This window comes from Nymphalis io, chromosome 17 (genome assembly GCF_905147045.1).
Source record: "Nymphalis io chromosome 17, ilAglIoxx1.1, whole genome shotgun sequence".
Lineage (NCBI taxonomy): Eukaryota > Metazoa > Arthropoda > Insecta > Lepidoptera > Nymphalidae > Nymphalis > Nymphalis io.
The window spans coordinates 10,159,930-10,176,369 of NC_065904.1; the positions used below are offsets into that span (position 1 = coordinate 10,159,930).

The window sequence follows — 16,440 nt, forward strand, 5'->3', positions numbered from 1 at the left end:
AAATAAAGCTGAACGTAGGTATCCAACGATTGAGAAAGAGCTTTTAGCGATTGTTTGGTCTGTTAAATATTTTAGACCGTATCTCTATGGACGAAAGTTCATTATAGAAACGGATCATAGACCCTTAATATTTTTATACAATATGACAGATCCTTCCAGTAGATTGTTAAAATTTCGGCTAATACTTGAAGAGTATGATTTTAAGGTTACTTATGTGAAAGGGTGTGATAATGTAGCTGCAGATGCATTGTCACGCATAGAAATTAGTAGTGAAGAATTAAAGGCGATGAATGATCATATTTTGTCAGTACTTACAAGGGCACAAAAGAAGAAGCTTGATGAAAAACCTTGTAATTCTACTTCGGTTTCTAATATTTCTACTGACGATTGGACTGATCACCCAAGAGTTGTAGAGATGTTAAAACTACCGAAGTATTACACGGAGTTGGTATTTGTGAATGAAGAAGAATGGAGAAAGTTTAAAAAATGCGTATCATTAGAGCGTGGTGATTATGCATACTCGTCGTCAAATCGTACAATTTTTGTGAAACTGTTTACCCAATCCCAGTGTACACGAGCTGTCTCTGTGAGGGAAATGGAATCATTTTGTATCGATTTAAAAATAAATACGTTATATGTAATAAAAGATGAGAATAATTTTCAAATAATTAAAGAGCTAGCTCAGGTTATTAATAAAATGCGTAAGTGGTCCGGACCCCGTTTATGCGTAATTAAAGGAGTTACAAAAATTATAGACGACGATACGAAAAGAGTTATATTAAACGATTATCATATCCTGCCCACTAGCGGACACGCAGGAATAAGACGTATGTTAAATAACATTCGTAAAAAATATTTTTGGCCAGGATTAGAGCATGATGTTAAGCTTTTTGTAAAAAAATGTAGTAAATGTCAACGTTATAAATATTTAAATACCATAAAAGAACCTATGACCATAACGGACTGTGGAAATTCAGCTTTTGATAAGATTTATTTAGATTTGGTAGGTCCATTGACAAGAGATAATAATTATAATTACATTTTAACGCTCCAATGCGACCTCACCAAATATGTCGAGGCATATCCGATAGCAGGTAAGGATGCGCGCACAGTAGCTACAACTCTAGTAAATAATTTTATACTTAGATATGGCATCCCTCGGCAGATCGTGACCGATAGAGGAACTGAATTTATAAATTCTACAATGGAAGAGGTTTGTAAAATTTTAAATATAAGTCAATTACAGTCTACAGCCTTCCACCATCAGACCTTAGGATCACTTGAAAATAGTCATAAACATTTAACATTTTATTTAAGAATGCAAGTTAACAGTCATAGTCAGGAATGGAGTTCATGGATTCCTTACTGGTGTTTTTCGTATAACACTTCTGTACACTCGAGTACAAAATTTACTCCATACGAATTAGTGTTTGGCAAACAATGTAACTTACCAAGTAATCTTAGGTCGACAATAGATCCAATTTACAATTTTGATGATTATGCAATAGAACTAAAATACCGGTTACAAAAGTCACAAAATGATGCTAAAACAAACCTCATAAATTGTAAAACTTTAAGAAAAATAAAATATGATAGAAGTATAAACCCAGTGGAGTATAAACAAGGAGACTTAGTATTGGTTAAAAATGAAAATATTAGCAAACTTGATCCATTATATTTAGGTCCATATACAGTTGTTAAAGATTTATCACCGAATGTTGTAATTTTAGTCAATGGTAAAGAAAAAACTGTTCATAAAAATAGGACAAGACTTTATGTTGAATGATCATTAAACATATTGTTTATTAAGACTTGTGATTATGACTGTACCTATTATGATATTTGATATTAAATTTCAGCACTGCATTATTATACCTTTGTTTACATATTTGTTTTATTTTGTTTAATTATTATTATATTCAATTTTATTTTACTTTTTCATATTGTATTTTGATTAAAAAAAATGTTAATGTATCCAACATTTTTTTTTTGTTTGGTAGGGCATGTAGTGTAGTATATAAGCAGCTGACACATGGTATTGAGGAGCAGTAATAAATTTATCTTCAAACCTTAAACATCTACTTTATTTACCTAGTCCCGTCCTTACAATATAGTTATAGTTTATTGTTACCGTCAAAACGTTTTCCATAAAGAAACGTTTGAATATATAAGTCCTACACAATTCAAAAGGCTTTTTACCTAATAAATATAATATAATAAATATGCAAAAAATATTAATAGAATATTTTCATTGTTCTAGGTCACAGCATTTGCTGTGCTCAGCATATCATGCGCCAAGAATTCGACAGCGAAAACGAAACCGAAACGACAATTAGAAAATATAAGAACGCCGCAGAATCTACAATATTCTTTAGTACTTCCACATTCAAGAGTTGCGCATTTTCGTTCCCTATCCAGTAGTCGCAGAATTTCTAATGTTCAACCCCGTGGAGGTAAATTGCCCCCATATGCTGTGCAAATGGAACCAGTTGTACAATACTCTCAAAAAGATCCGTTGTATGATCCCAGTCATGATCATACAGAAAACACGGGTGTTAATAGAAATGAGATATTTGCCCAACCGAAAATACTTAACGTTCATGATCAAGATCCTGAAAGTTCTTTTGGTCTTCCTTATGGTGCATTGCCCACTGCCCCACTATACAGCGAAGATGTTCACCCACACTACATTGATGGTCCAGAACCTATAATTGAAATTATTATTAAAGAATCCAACGAGTCGTTACCAGCACCACCTCCTGCTCCAATTCAAAAGAAGAAAAAGGAACCAGTTCAAGTATTTTATGTAAAATACAGCAAGGATCCCCATTCTAAGGATAAAGTTGTGTACGAAAAGCCTATACCAGCAATAACACCCCCATCTAATGATGAAGATAACCACCACGAAGAATACGTCACAGTTACTCCTGAACCTTTGTACATTCCCGCGCAAACAACTACATTAAGAGCTATTATAAAGCCAGAGTCGGAAATTTATCACAGTAACAGTAACGTCAAAATTACTTTTGGAAAAGAAAATCATCACTATGGTAATAGACACGAAGATAACTCACAACACGAAGATCGCGAAGAAACGGCACCGAGACCAGCAATCGCTTTGCCTAATCAACGTTTGAGCGAAGGTCCGTCAGAACGATCGGTTTCTCCTAGACCACAATTTAATGATCATGACACAAAACATCCTAGTTCACAAACCTATCAATTTGGACAACAGGCTCAAAATCGCATACAATTCCAACAACCATTTATTAACCATGAACCCCAGCTACCAAGACAAGGACCTTCAGTTGCTCCCTTCAGAGGTCAAATACCACGCCAAAATCCTTTTGGTTCGTCTCCATCACTTAGCCCTCGTCCTGCTTTTTCAAGCGTATCTCCAAGTCCTAACAATCATTTTGCAAATATTGCTCCTACTATCCCCGGACCAGTTGGCCCAGTTTTTCCAACGTTCTCAAGACCAAATAATCAACCTCCATTCCATGTTCGTCCAAGCAATGCACCTCCTTTTGGCACAAGACAACATTTTCCACCTAGAACTAGTTTCCATTCTGGCCCTCAACGACCATTCCATCAATCTCCCCAACCACAACCATACTTCGACGAAGCTAAATATTTACAAGAAAATTATCACACAATAACAACAGATCAAGTGGACCCTCCGAAACTTCAACTACTACCTAACAGACAGACTCAAAACTTCAACCAAAGCCCTAAGCCTAGTGCTAATCCATCTCAAGTTCATTTTTCTGATCATCAATCTCGACCTCAACAGCTAATTCCTTACAATCAGCAGCTACCACAACAAAGACCTGCTCACGTCTTTGATACAAACAAACCCTCGTTCTCGATAACGCCAAGCAGATCACCATTCTTTAATTTAAAACCATCTCCACCCCATATTGAAGAAAACCGGACTCCATTCCAGCGTCAACCAAATACTCATACTTCTCACCAACATGCCAGCTTCCATCTCGGCTCACAGTCATTAAATCAACAATCTCAAGAGAATAGTCATATCCAAAACTCATTTCCAGGAATAAACTCTCCATTGCCATCACCTTCACCCTCTCCATTAACCCCTGGCCACAATCAATTTTTACCACAACCCTCTTCCCCGCCTTTATATAACTTTCATTCACAATCTTCTCCAATTGCCAATCAGCCGAGTTTCCACCAACACACTTCTGTGACAGAACGACCTCAAAACCAACAAAACTTCCCAACGACACCAAATGCAGAACATCAACATAATATTAACCAGTTCGTACCGAACGGTGGGGAATTAGTGGCTGCTATACCAAAATATGAACAACACATAACGGTGAATGGAGCTAATTCTGATTCTGACTTCAAAGGATTAAATATTTTAAGTCAACCAACACCGACGCCTAATGATGCTGCTCATCAACAACAACAACAAGTAACACAAGATCAATCACAATATTTTGATGCAGAGCAACAACAAGTGAGATTGCAACTAGCGCAAAATGTAAGAAAACAACAAGAAGAAATTCAACGCTTGCAAAATCAATTACAATACGCTCAACAACAACATCAACAGCAACAACATCAACAAAAACAACAACACCAACAACAGCAGCAATTACAGCAACAGCAGCAACAACAGGAGCAACAACAACAGCACCAACAGCAGCACCAACAGCAACAACAACAGCAGCAGCAACATCAACAACAACAACAACAGCTACAGAAGCAACATCAACAACAGCAGCACCAACAACAATACCAACAACATCAACAACAACAACAGCAAAATACTCAATACGATCAAAACTACAGTCAATATCAACACCAAGTACAACAAAGTATATCAAATCCTCAATACGTTCAAGAAAGGACAAGACAACAGCCTGCGTATGTTTCAAGTACGGCATCTCCTGCTTACTACCAATCTACAACTAGAACTGTAGAAATAAAACCGACAACACAAAAATACGTTTCATCAACTGTAAATACTATTAGCAGTGCATCAGAAACAAACAAAGACGAAAATAAAAAGAGACCTGCAATTGAACTGCCCGATGAAGTTCCAGATGATTTACGACAACAATTATTGTCATCCGGTATTTTAGATAATGCTGACATTAGTGTTCTTGACTATGACAAAGTAGGTGAAACGCCTCTTGAATCGTTGCCACCGGATCAATTAGCAAACTTCTTTAGTGCTGGGGGTGGTCAACAAATAGCTTCTAGTGAGCATAGACCTATTGTTGTAAAGCAAAACGGTGACAGCATTGAGTCCAGAATAGATGAAAATGCAGATGATGATGACGATCAAGATATAGCTGCTTCAGAAAATATTCCAAGTTATGTAGCTCCAGCACCTACTCAAAAACAAGGCGTAGAAATGAAAGTTGTACATTTTGATCCAAAAACACCAGAAGGACAAAAAATAGCGAACGATTATGTAAAAGAAGATGCTACCCAAGTAGATCCAGTTGCTTTAAATGACAAGAAATATAATAGATATCTGCCCCTTAAAGTTAGCGGCAATCAGTTTCCATTACCCGATGTGTTAAAAGGACGAAAAATAACTTCAGTTGTTGTATTAGCTCCAGTACAAACAGATCCATTAACTGGTGAACATACAAGGGCAGAGCGCGCGACTAGTGACAGTTTAAGAGGAATCAAATTTGTTGCCGGTGATAGCTTACATGATTTATTAAGAAAACCAACAAAAGACAACTTTGAAAAATGGTTAAACATTGAGAAGAAAACTGCTTCAGATGAACAATCTGTTATCCTTCTTGTCACAGGGTGAGTAAATAACAATAAACATGTTTGACATTATAATTTTCTTTCTTTTTAAGATTTTTATAAATATGTCAAATAACATAACTCCATCATTTCACATAAATTGTAATTCTACAAAAATATCATTGCATATTATTATATTTGGTTAAAAAGATAAAGATATAGTAGTAGATAAGATATAATTCAAAACATATTATTGGTGTTGTATTTAATTATTTTTTTTTTTATTACAGAAATGAGGAACCTTCAGAAGAAAGGGAAATATTTATGTATGACGTTGCATCAGGCACTGTTAACAAGCTTAGCGGTGAACTATCTAACGCATTCGTCGAGGCAGCCGAAAATAACTCACTGAGCAAAGATTTTGAAAAGTTAGCTATTGAAGGAGAAGGCACTCCAGAAAATTTTAATAAGGAACCTAAAGATGCGGTTGCAGATGGTTCTGAACATGTGCCATTATTTGTAGATTTATCAGGAGTCAGTGTAGACAATGACAATAATCGAGTATTAATATCATCAGGATATAGTAAAACAAAACGCGGCCGATCTATCCGAAGACATTAATGTACAAACGCCAAATGGCAACAAATCTTGTAAATAGTATATAGTTTTAGTATTACTAAATTAAACAACGTACGTTGTGTACATTCAGTCGTTAATTATTATTGCGCAAGTGATGATCAGGTTGTAATATAAGAAGACTTATTAAAACTACTGCAGTTTTATTTCAATTTTTTACGTCTACATAATAAAGTCAATCTTTTTAATTATACAAAACCCTATTATATATATTTTTAAAAAATAAATAAATCAAATAACATATTATTAAACATTGAAGTATTTTTTATAATGGTAACATTGCATTGAATACTTGATTGGCAGCACTGACGTCTAATGTCAAACGTATGGATTATTTATGGTGGAGTGTATCTGCCGCAGTATAAAATTTTCTGTCTTTATTTTAATGTGTTTTTAAATTATTTACGAGTTTAATAATCATGATGGAAGGTTCATTGAGTAAGTGGACAAATGTGATGAAAGGTTGGCAGTACAGGTGGTTCGTGTTGGATGAGAATGCTGGCTTGCTCTCTTATTATACGGTAAGTGACGTTGATGTATCTTTAACAAAATCACAAGAGTTAAGTTACAAACTAAGTTAAACTTATAAATTATATATTTTAAACTGGAACCACCTATTTAATCAATTTACGGCTTTATATACTCATTAGAGAATCTCTACTATTTGTTTACTTAAAATATTAATGTTAGGAAAATAATAAAAATAACGGCACTGTTTATCTTTCAAATCATAATTTAATTACATGTAAATATACACTATAATAAATATAACAAGTTATTATTTATGTTCTAATATGCAGGCACATATTAGTGGTACACTTACAAAAGTTGGATACGTATAAAAAAAAAGTGTTATAACAATATTTTTTTCCTAATTTTCCTAGTTATGTTTTGGTGTTTTTTTGACTTTATTCACATTTAAATTTCCTTTTTTGTCAACAGAATGTCCATAATTTGCCTTGAAAAACTTATAAAACATATAATAAACAAATATTACATTAGGACAATACATCCATGCAAAGCTAAGAGACATGTTGCAATCTGGTAAAAACACTTGTGAACTATGCACCAATAGCAGTGTAAATTGAACCTGAAAATGAAAAAAATGTTAAAACTCTTGTTTTTGTTAAAATACAATTTATTTCATAGGTTTTAGGACATTTTACTGTTAAGACTGTCATTTGCCATAAACAAAAAAATAACCCATCTTTAAAAAATAACTTATAATTCATTTCAACTTATTTTCTGTGAAATGATTTTTTATATTCATTCTATTGTATACATATTTACCTAGTAGAGTTATATTATCTCTGTATGTTATTATATTAAATGTTTATTGATATTATTAATCAACTATAATATTTTATGACATATAATTTCCAATTAGATGAAAAGAGAATTCACAATATTACACCTACCATTTGCATGATAGTTATCCACTTTTTATACTTATTAAGTAAGCCTTTTATTGTAGGACTTCCTTCTGAAGATAATAGATAGTATGTGTACATAACTACATGTACTGAATTGTTTAACATTGGAGCGAAAGACACCATGCCACCTAAAATAAAAAAAAATATATATATATTTATATTTACAAATAATGTTGTGTTCGTGACATTTGATGAGAATTAATTTTGTTGTGTAGCTCCCTATTAATTGTGAATTTCGACTTTATATACATGTATTTTTGTAACAGCCTGTGAATGTTCCACTGCTGGGCTAAGACCTCCTCTCCCTTTTTGAACAGCATGCTGCTCCAATGCGGGTTGGTGGACACATGTGGCAGTATTTCAATGAAATTAGACACAGGCGGGTTTCCTCACGATGTTTTCCTTCACCGTAAAGCACGAGATGAATTATAATCACCAATTCAGCACATGAAAATTGGGTGCTTGCCCAGGTTTGAACCCACAATCATCGGTTAAGATTCACACGTTCTTACCACTGGGCCATCTCGGCTCATACATGTATATTTCTACATATTATAGAATAACATTCAATGTTATGTAGTTTAAATATTAATATGATCAATACTGATGAATAGTAAATATGTGTTTGTTATATTAAAGGTAATAATAATAATATCCTGGGACATTTTTCACACACGGCCATCTGATCCCAAATTAAGCTTGTACAAAGCTTGTGCTATGGAAACCAGGCAACTGATATACTACATATACTACTTTTCTTTTATAAATACATACTTACATAGATAATTACACCCAGACTAAGGACAAACAGACATGTTCATGCACACAAATGTCTGTCCTGGATGGGAATCGAACCCACAACCTTCGGCGTGAAAGGCAAGTATTTACCAACCACGCCAACCGGCTCATCATTATAAATTATAAATAAAATTTTATATTGTAATGTATTGGTTTACATTATCAAATATGAATATAGACATAGCAACAATAGTGTATTTAATATATAGCAAGATTCACTTTGTTCCTTAAAGTAGTAATAAATTACTGATAAAGGTCTAATTAAGTAATTAACTTCTCAAATTATAGAATAATAAAGAGTTAAATAATTGATGTTATATTTCTAGCACTGATGCAATTGAAAGTTCTATTAGAAAATATATGTACAAAAAATATATATTTAATAAATTATGCCATTATGGCTTTTTTTTGATGAATTCTTTCTTTCAAAAGAAGCCTCAGAGGAGGTGGACCTGGCGAAGCCCCGATAACGTGACAAGGAACGAGATAGACTTTATCATTTCGAATAAAAGGCACATATTTAGAGATGTTTCAGTGATCAACAGGTTTAATACCGGAAGTGATCACCGCTTGGTTCGAGGCACTCTAAATATCAACTTAAAAGCCGAAAGATCGAGAATGATGAGGTCTACTCTCCGACCTACCATGCTCCAAGCTGCTCAAGGCTCCGAAAAGTTCCAAATGGAACTTCAAAATCAATTCACCGCGTTGGAAACCATAAGCAGCATTGATGAGAGAACCGACACGCTGGTCAAAATACTGCAAAACACATCCCGCAAGTGTTTTCCGCCACAGAGAAGAGACAACGCACCAAAACTCTCTGCTGAGACACTCGAGCTCATGAGAAAACGACGAGAACTACCATCGTTTTTGTCAGATAAGGCCTTAAACCGAACAATAAAAACGCTGACGCGACGCGATCTCCGACGCTCCAATACCCGTGCCATCAAGGCTGCGATTGAGCAAAATCGGGGATCGAAAGTGTTCGCTCGCAAGTTTGGGAGGCCGCGTCTGACAAAACTTAAAACTGAAAATGGTGGGGTCGTTACCTCTAGGCCTGAGATTATCGGAGAAGTAGAGAGGTTTTATGGGCAGTTGTTCTCTTCAAGATCGGATAAACCCGTGGGAATCAGTATTGATGACCAGCGCGCCCCTCTTATGCGCCATTACTCCGAGGAGCTCCCGGTCGTTGACCAAGGAGAGATTAGGGCGGCTCTAGAACAGCTTAAAAACAACAAAGCTCCGGGAGATGACGGAATCACAACAGAGTTGCTTAAGGCAGGCGGGACTCCGGTCCTGAAAGAGCTAGTAAGCCTCTTTAATTCCGTCATCCAACATGGCAAGACCCCGGAAACGTGGAGCGGGAGTGAGGTGGTACTGTTTTTCAAGAAAGGTGATAAAACCCTCTTGAAAAACTACAGACCAATCTCCCTCCTGAGTCACGTGTATAAGCTGTTCTCAAGAGTCGTCACGAACCGTCTCGCCAGACGACTTGACGAGTTCCAGCCCCCAGAGCAAGCCGGCTTTCGATCAGGCTACAGCACCGTGGACCACATCCATACTGTTCGGCAGATTGTGCAGAAGACCGAAGAGTACAATCAGCCGCTGTGTATGGCATTTGTGGACTACGAGAAAGCCTTCGACTCCATCGAAACCTGGGCAGTGCTCGACTCATTGCAGAGATGTCATATCGATTGGAGATATATCGAGGTACTGAGATGTCTGTACAACGCCGCTACAATGACTGTCCACATCCAGGACTGTAAGACGAAGGCGATCCAACTGCGCAGAGGGGTGAGACAGGGGGATGTAATATCCCCGAAACTGTTCACCAACGCGTTGGAAGACGTTTTCAAAACGCTGGATTGGACTAGGTATGGAGTCAATGTAAACGGCGAGTACATCTCACACCTTCGATTTGCCGACGATATCGTCATCATAGCAGAGTCGCTGGAACAACTCACCGAAATGCTGCGTAGCCTAGGCGAGTCTTCCCGGTGTGTCGGTCTCGGTATGAACTTGGACAAGACCAAGGTCATGTTCAATAGGCATGTCGTGCCGGGACCGATATACGTCGAGGGGAAACCTCTCGAAGTTGTTAGTGAATATACCTACCTAGGACAGATAATACAAGTCGGTAGGAACAACTTCGAGAAGGAAGCCGATCGAAGAATTCGCTTGGGATGGGCAGCATTTGGCAACCTTCGTCAAGTCCTCAAGTCGTCTATACCGCAATGTTTGAAGACGAAAGTCTTCAACCAATGCGTCTTACCTGCCATGACATACGGTGCCGAAACGTGGACACTAACTGCGGGACTAGTCCACAAATTCAAAGTCGCTCAGCGTGCTATGGAGCGAGCTATGCTCGGAGTATCTTTGAAGGATAAGATCAGAAATGAGATTATCCGGAAAAGAACCGGAGTCACCGACATAGCTTGCAAAATTAGCAGGCTGAAGTGGCAGTGGGCTGGTCACGTATGTCGTAGGACCGATGGCCGTTGGAGCAGACGAGTCCTAGAGTGGAGACCGCGAATCGGCAAGCGCAGCGTAGGGCGCCCTCCAGCCAGGTGGACCGACGACCTTAAGAAGGTGGCGGGCACCAACTGGATGCGGAAGGCGGAGGACAGGGAGCTTTGGCGCACCTTGGGAGAGGCCTATGTTCAGCAGTGGACAACGATTGGCTGTTGATTGATTGCCATTATATATTATACTTAGTTGGATGTTTGATTATAATAGATAGGTTTATTTAATAAATTTATTTTTGATCTTTTTATTATTCTGTAATTTGAGAGGTTCATTTTAAAATCATTGTATTTTATTATATGTATAATATTTTTACACACCTTGAATGTGTGTGATTGTACAGCATATTATATTAATTTGATCTTCATTTCATATCTACTAGTATTTTAAATTATTTTTCTCAATAAATCTAAAATTTGAAGTCCCAATAGTTAAATGGTAATGATATGCAAATATTTCTAGTTCGATTCTGCCTCAATCTTATTACACTTTGTGTCGTATTCATGTCTAGCATAAGGTATATTTCTCAATGTCTTATAAAAAGGCAATGAATAAACATGCGTTTAAATACCTACTTTATATATTTTTTATTTAATAAAGATGATGCTTTCGATTTTACCAGGTGGTAAAACGTTGTCCAGGCCGTAAACGCTATCAGCATTACTTTATACTGCTATTCCGGTTTGAAAAGTCAGTGAGGTAGTTAAGGGTCATAGATATTAGCTTAGATCATGTAGTTGGCGACGCATTTGGAGAATTTTAAGAAATTTATATTTTAAACGGTGTCAGTAACTGGAGGAAATAGAGACCATATACCATCGAATTGTATTAAAAAAAAAACTTTGGTATCGTGTTTTTTTTTTATTGAAATAATATGTCATAATGAATTATTAATAAATATTCCTTATGATCGTTTTATTTTAATATATACTGCACAATCGAAATTTTCTGATGAACAATACATTTTTCTCCTACTGAACGAATTTAATGAAGTAAAATGTATATGGTTTTTTTTTTAAACTTTAGACCGCGTATAAGATTTTACCTTTTCTGTTCCAACACTCACTAATGCAAAAAAAATATTATATACACTCTTCGTACATATACCAATACAACGCCCAGTCATACAATGTCCCCAAACATGATATGACTGTGTCAATATTATTCTCAACACTTGTCGAATGATGGTCAACTCTATTTTCATGATGTTTAAGTTGAATATGTCTTTATCATAACAATCACTTTCACAGAAACAGCGGACAAATAGTAACATGATTTGTATTCATTGTGAATATTTTATACTAATTCCGTTTAACACCGAGCGATATTTGAATAATTGTTTCATATGTAATGTTCTGAATAAAATCTATTAGCAAAAATCCGACTAAACATGTGACGCATAAAAGTTTTTAACACGCGGACAATTGCACTAAGACGAAAATGTAAAAGGCCGATATGGTCCACTGGTCTAATCCGACAAAAACAAAAGTAACTAAGTTTTCATATGCTTTTATTTCATCTATTGACGATTTTGTAGACGAGCTTTAGTGTTACATTATGTTGTATTGCTTACATTATCACAGTCCAACGTCTGGTTTTTTTTTACACTATCCAATTGTATTAAATTATAACTAAACATTTATATGATATTCATCAACTTCAAAAGTCTCAAAAAAAAGGAGAGGATGTCTTAGGCCAGCGGTGGGTCATTCTCAGGCTGTTACTATATATCAACTAGCTGATATACACAGGTTCTTTTGTAGTTTTATAAATTTAGCTTGTTGTATAAATCGCGCAATGGTTAACAAACCTGAACTCACAAACGTTTGGAAATATTTTGCAAAATTATTTCGCAGTATCATTATTTATGAAACGTCAATAGCACAATGGTTTACAGGCCGCCTAGTTATGTAAAAGTCGCAGGTTCCTGACCCTTTGGCTATTGTCGTCCCACAATATAGTTATGCAGTTTGTACGCTTAATTTTGGAGATAAATATGAATTCTATTTAAAAAAATGTAATATTGTAGTGAAGATAATCTGAGGTTTTCAGTTTCACCTATTCAATGCCATTTCTTAATGATTCCAATATATTTATTTTTACATATATACATAACTATTCAAATTAACTACTTATATCCATATCAAAACTTCCAAAGTTCACACAACAACATCGCCGACTTTCAAATTGCCATTTTTCGAATTTCGAATCCATAATGCACATAATAGATTATTCAACATTTCGACCAATGATATCGCGATAATTCAATGTCAAAGTTCTTTATTTGTTTTTACTCATCTTTCTTCTTCTTCTCTCGTCAAATTTATTTTTACCGTAAATGTAGCACTTGTTATGCATATGTCTGCTTATAACCGTGACAGCCTGTGAATGTCCCACTGCTGGGCTAAAGGCCTCCTCTCCCCATTTGAGGAGGTTTGGAGCTTATTCCACCATGCTGATTCAATGCGGGTTGGTGGAATACACATGTGGCAGAATTTCAGTGAAATTAGACACATGCAGGTTTCCTCACGATGTTTTCCTTCACCGTAAAGCACGAGATGAATTATAATCACAAATTAAGCACATGAAAATTCAGTGGTGCTTGCCCGGGTTTGATCCCACGATCATCAGTTAAGATTCACGTGTTCTTCAACTGGGCCATCTCGGCTCATGTCTACTTATAAAGGCTACTTCTATTTTCAATTTAATTACGAACGCTTCGGTGGTTTTATCGCGAAGAGGTTAAAACAGATGAGAGGTTTATATTTAGTTTCGTGTTTTTAATATTAGTCCGATTGCTTTTAAGTATAGCAAACTGTTGAAAGTAGTCAATGGTGAGGTTCCTAACAAAAAAACATATAATTAATTCGTGTCGAGTCTACTTATTGTAAATTATAATAATAAATAGTTGTACTTAGAGTAAATTACACACTTTACTGCTGGTAGGGCTTTGTGCAAGCTCGTCTGGGTAGGTACCACTCACTCATCAGATATTCTACCGCAAAACAGCAGTACTTGATATTGTTGTGTTCCGGTTTGAAGGGTGAGTGAGCCAGTGTAATTAGAGGCACAAGGGACATAAAATCTTAGTTCCCAAGGTTGGTGGCGCATTGGCTATATAAGCGATGGTTGACATTTCTTACAATGCCAATGTCTAAGGGCGTTGGTGACCACTTACCATCAGGTGACCCATATGCTCGTCCGCCTTCCTACTCTAAAATATATATATATATATAGCCTTAGAGCCAGCCTTCGGTTAGACAGCGGACTGGGCGTGACGACGACGCGACGCTGTCATGTCGGAGGCGCATTGTGTTCTTTGTGTATTTATATTGGCATACACTAATAATATTATGATAGTATACTAATTACGCCCCGTCGCCTTCCCGTCCCGCCCACCGACTAACCAAACCATCAGAGTCCATCAGACGGCCTTTAGCTCTTCAAAGCGCATTTAACCACACAAACTCAATTTAAAAATTAAGTATAATTTACTAAATTTTATATATTATTTATTAATTATATAGTATTTATCAACCTTAAAATCTTAAACCTTCTCCTCAAAAAGGGAGAGGAGGCCTTAGCCCAGCAGTGGTACATTAACAGGCTGTTACTATTATAGTATTTATCAAAATTAAGTAAGAATTGTTTATTAATCTACATATAAATACTTATATTATGTACCTACTTTTAATTATCTTTTAATTTTTCGTACACTTTAGTACTAAGTAATATCTGTACAACTTTTATTGTAACGCTGTTAATTAAAAGTGAATAAATGACAACAATAAAATAAAAGCTCAGCCTTTAAATTAAATTATAAATTGGTTACAAAGTTAAAATTTTGTAAAATCTTATATTTTTAATTTAATTTTTAACCTTATATTTTTCTATGGTAAAAAGTAAATCTGAAAGGTACTTTTGTACGTCCATTTCTGCAATATACTGTTATTGTTACAATGTTTTCATTTTCAAAGTTATAATATAGTGTGTATAACAATATCATCATTGACATAGCTTTGAATAAATATTTATTCACGAAAACAGGTAACTTAATATATCAGCGACTGGATTTAAGATTTGATATCTTGTGCCTGTAATCACACTGGTTCGAAATTGTTCGAAACGGAACAAAACAGTACAAAGTACACACACAGATACAGGCCTTTATAAAGCCTACCAGCTGTTTATAATTGACCTAAATCTGCAATAAATCTAGTCTTAAATAATCTTTATAATGTAATACAGCTGCGCAAAACTTAAGCCTTATCAAAGAAAAGTGCAGGTGTTATTTCTCTCTCTTCATAAATGTGAAGTATTACCTTAATTACGGCTTGGATTATTTTTAGAACGCTATGAAAACTAAATGTCATCGTTAGCGTCGTAATGAAGAAACACAGATTATTTATGAATGAATGGTCTAATAAAAAATAATGAGTTTTACATTACTTTGATGATGAGATATAATGATTAATGTTGATACTAAGATATTTGCAGGATTGTCCGCAATAAATTATGTAATAATTGAAATTTTATTGGATCATAATAAAAACTCGCTTTGCTAGCCTGTAATTCAGTTTGTGGCGAAAATCCTTCAAAATTTACTATTTCAACGCTTTTTTGTATTATACACAAGATACTTCAATGGCCGTATTAACTTAAAATGGGGCAATTAATTTGAAATCACTGCCAGACAGACAAACACTTCATTTTTTCTTATTTGTATAGATTAAAAGCTCTATCGAATTGCCAATTAGTATATGTTATTTAAATAAGTAGGTATTAAGTTTCTACGCACGTTATTATTAAATATTTCTTAAAGATTTTTAGTAACATTTTATCGCCAGTTTGGTCTATTCACACTCATAACTTCGTACCTGCAAACTGACTTTGTAAAATTTAAAAATTCATATATACTGGTAGTAAATGGCTTCTGCGAGATTTGCGAGATCGGTGTATTTACCTTTGTTGCATGAACAATGTACATTATGTATATATATTTTATATATTTCTTTGTGCAAAGTTGTGAAACGATTTTACTAAAACTTAAATATTTTTACTCATTAAATTAGAAAAAAATATCCACCAAAAGATGGAAACCTATGTTAGCTACTTTTAACGACGACGCTGTCTAGATTCGATATTCGATAGATTATAGTGTAAGGGTAATCCTATTTTATATCTAAAATAATAACGATTGAAGTAAAAAACGGTCGAAAAGATGTTTATTATTTATATTTAACACACGCGTAAAAAGACCTGCGTAACGCATCTTCGACTTTAAACTTTTATATATATGCAATTTATTTTT

The 16,440-nt window shown here is 35.2% G+C and overlaps 3 protein-coding genes across 5 annotated transcripts in view; 2 read left to right on the forward strand and 1 right to left on the reverse strand.

The window, feature by feature from the left end:
* The first annotated feature begins 2,337 nt into the window (after nucleotides 1-2,337).
* Nucleotides 2,338-6,486, forward strand: LOC126774662 (alpha-protein kinase 1-like). The gene is made up of 2 exons (XM_050496184.1): nucleotides 2,338-5,799; nucleotides 6,030-6,486. Exons 1-2 carry the CDS (start codon nucleotides 2,480-2,482, stop codon nucleotides 6,358-6,360), a joined length of 3,651 nt encoding a protein of 1,216 aa, XP_050352141.1. The 5' UTR covers nucleotides 2,338-2,479; the 3' UTR covers nucleotides 6,361-6,486.
* A 182-nt stretch (nucleotides 6,487-6,668) lies between these two features.
* The window catches only part of LOC126774667 (oxysterol-binding protein-related protein 9), a 94,705-nt gene continuing 84,933 nt past the window's right edge, over nucleotides 6,669-16,440 (forward strand). For 2 of the 3 annotated variants that reach the window (XM_050496195.1, XM_050496197.1), the window contains exon 1: nucleotides 6,670-6,896. In XM_050496195.1, coding sequence (XP_050352152.1) covers nucleotides 6,795-6,896 — 102 coding nt within the window. In that variant the 5' untranslated portion in view covers nucleotides 6,670-6,794. Of the gene's footprint in view, nucleotides 6,897-16,440 lie in introns of all 3 variants that reach the window. The other variant, XM_050496196.1, reaches the window with a different exon arrangement.
* LOC126774684 (elongation of very long chain fatty acids protein AAEL008004-like) overlaps nucleotides 7,213-16,440 on the reverse strand; it is a 31,076-nt gene continuing 21,848 nt past the window's right edge. The window contains exons 4-5 of the mRNA XM_050496220.1: nucleotides 7,794-7,936; nucleotides 7,213-7,465 (exon numbers count right to left, since the gene is read on the reverse strand). Of these exons, the coding sequence (XP_050352177.1) occupies nucleotides 7,256-7,465; nucleotides 7,794-7,936 (353 nt within the window). The 3' untranslated portion in view covers nucleotides 7,213-7,255. The remainder of the gene's footprint in view (nucleotides 7,466-7,793; nucleotides 7,937-16,440) is intronic.

Bases quoted from the DNA above. Each gene is read 5' to 3' on its own strand.
- LOC126774662 (XM_050496184.1), top strand. From the start codon at position 2,480: ATGGAACCAGTTGTACAATACTCTCAAAAAGATCCGTTGTATGATCCC. The intron at 5,800-6,029 runs GTGAGTAAATAA...TTTTTATTACAG, and splicing joins GTTATCCTTCTTGTCACAGG to AAATGAGGAACCTTCAGAAG.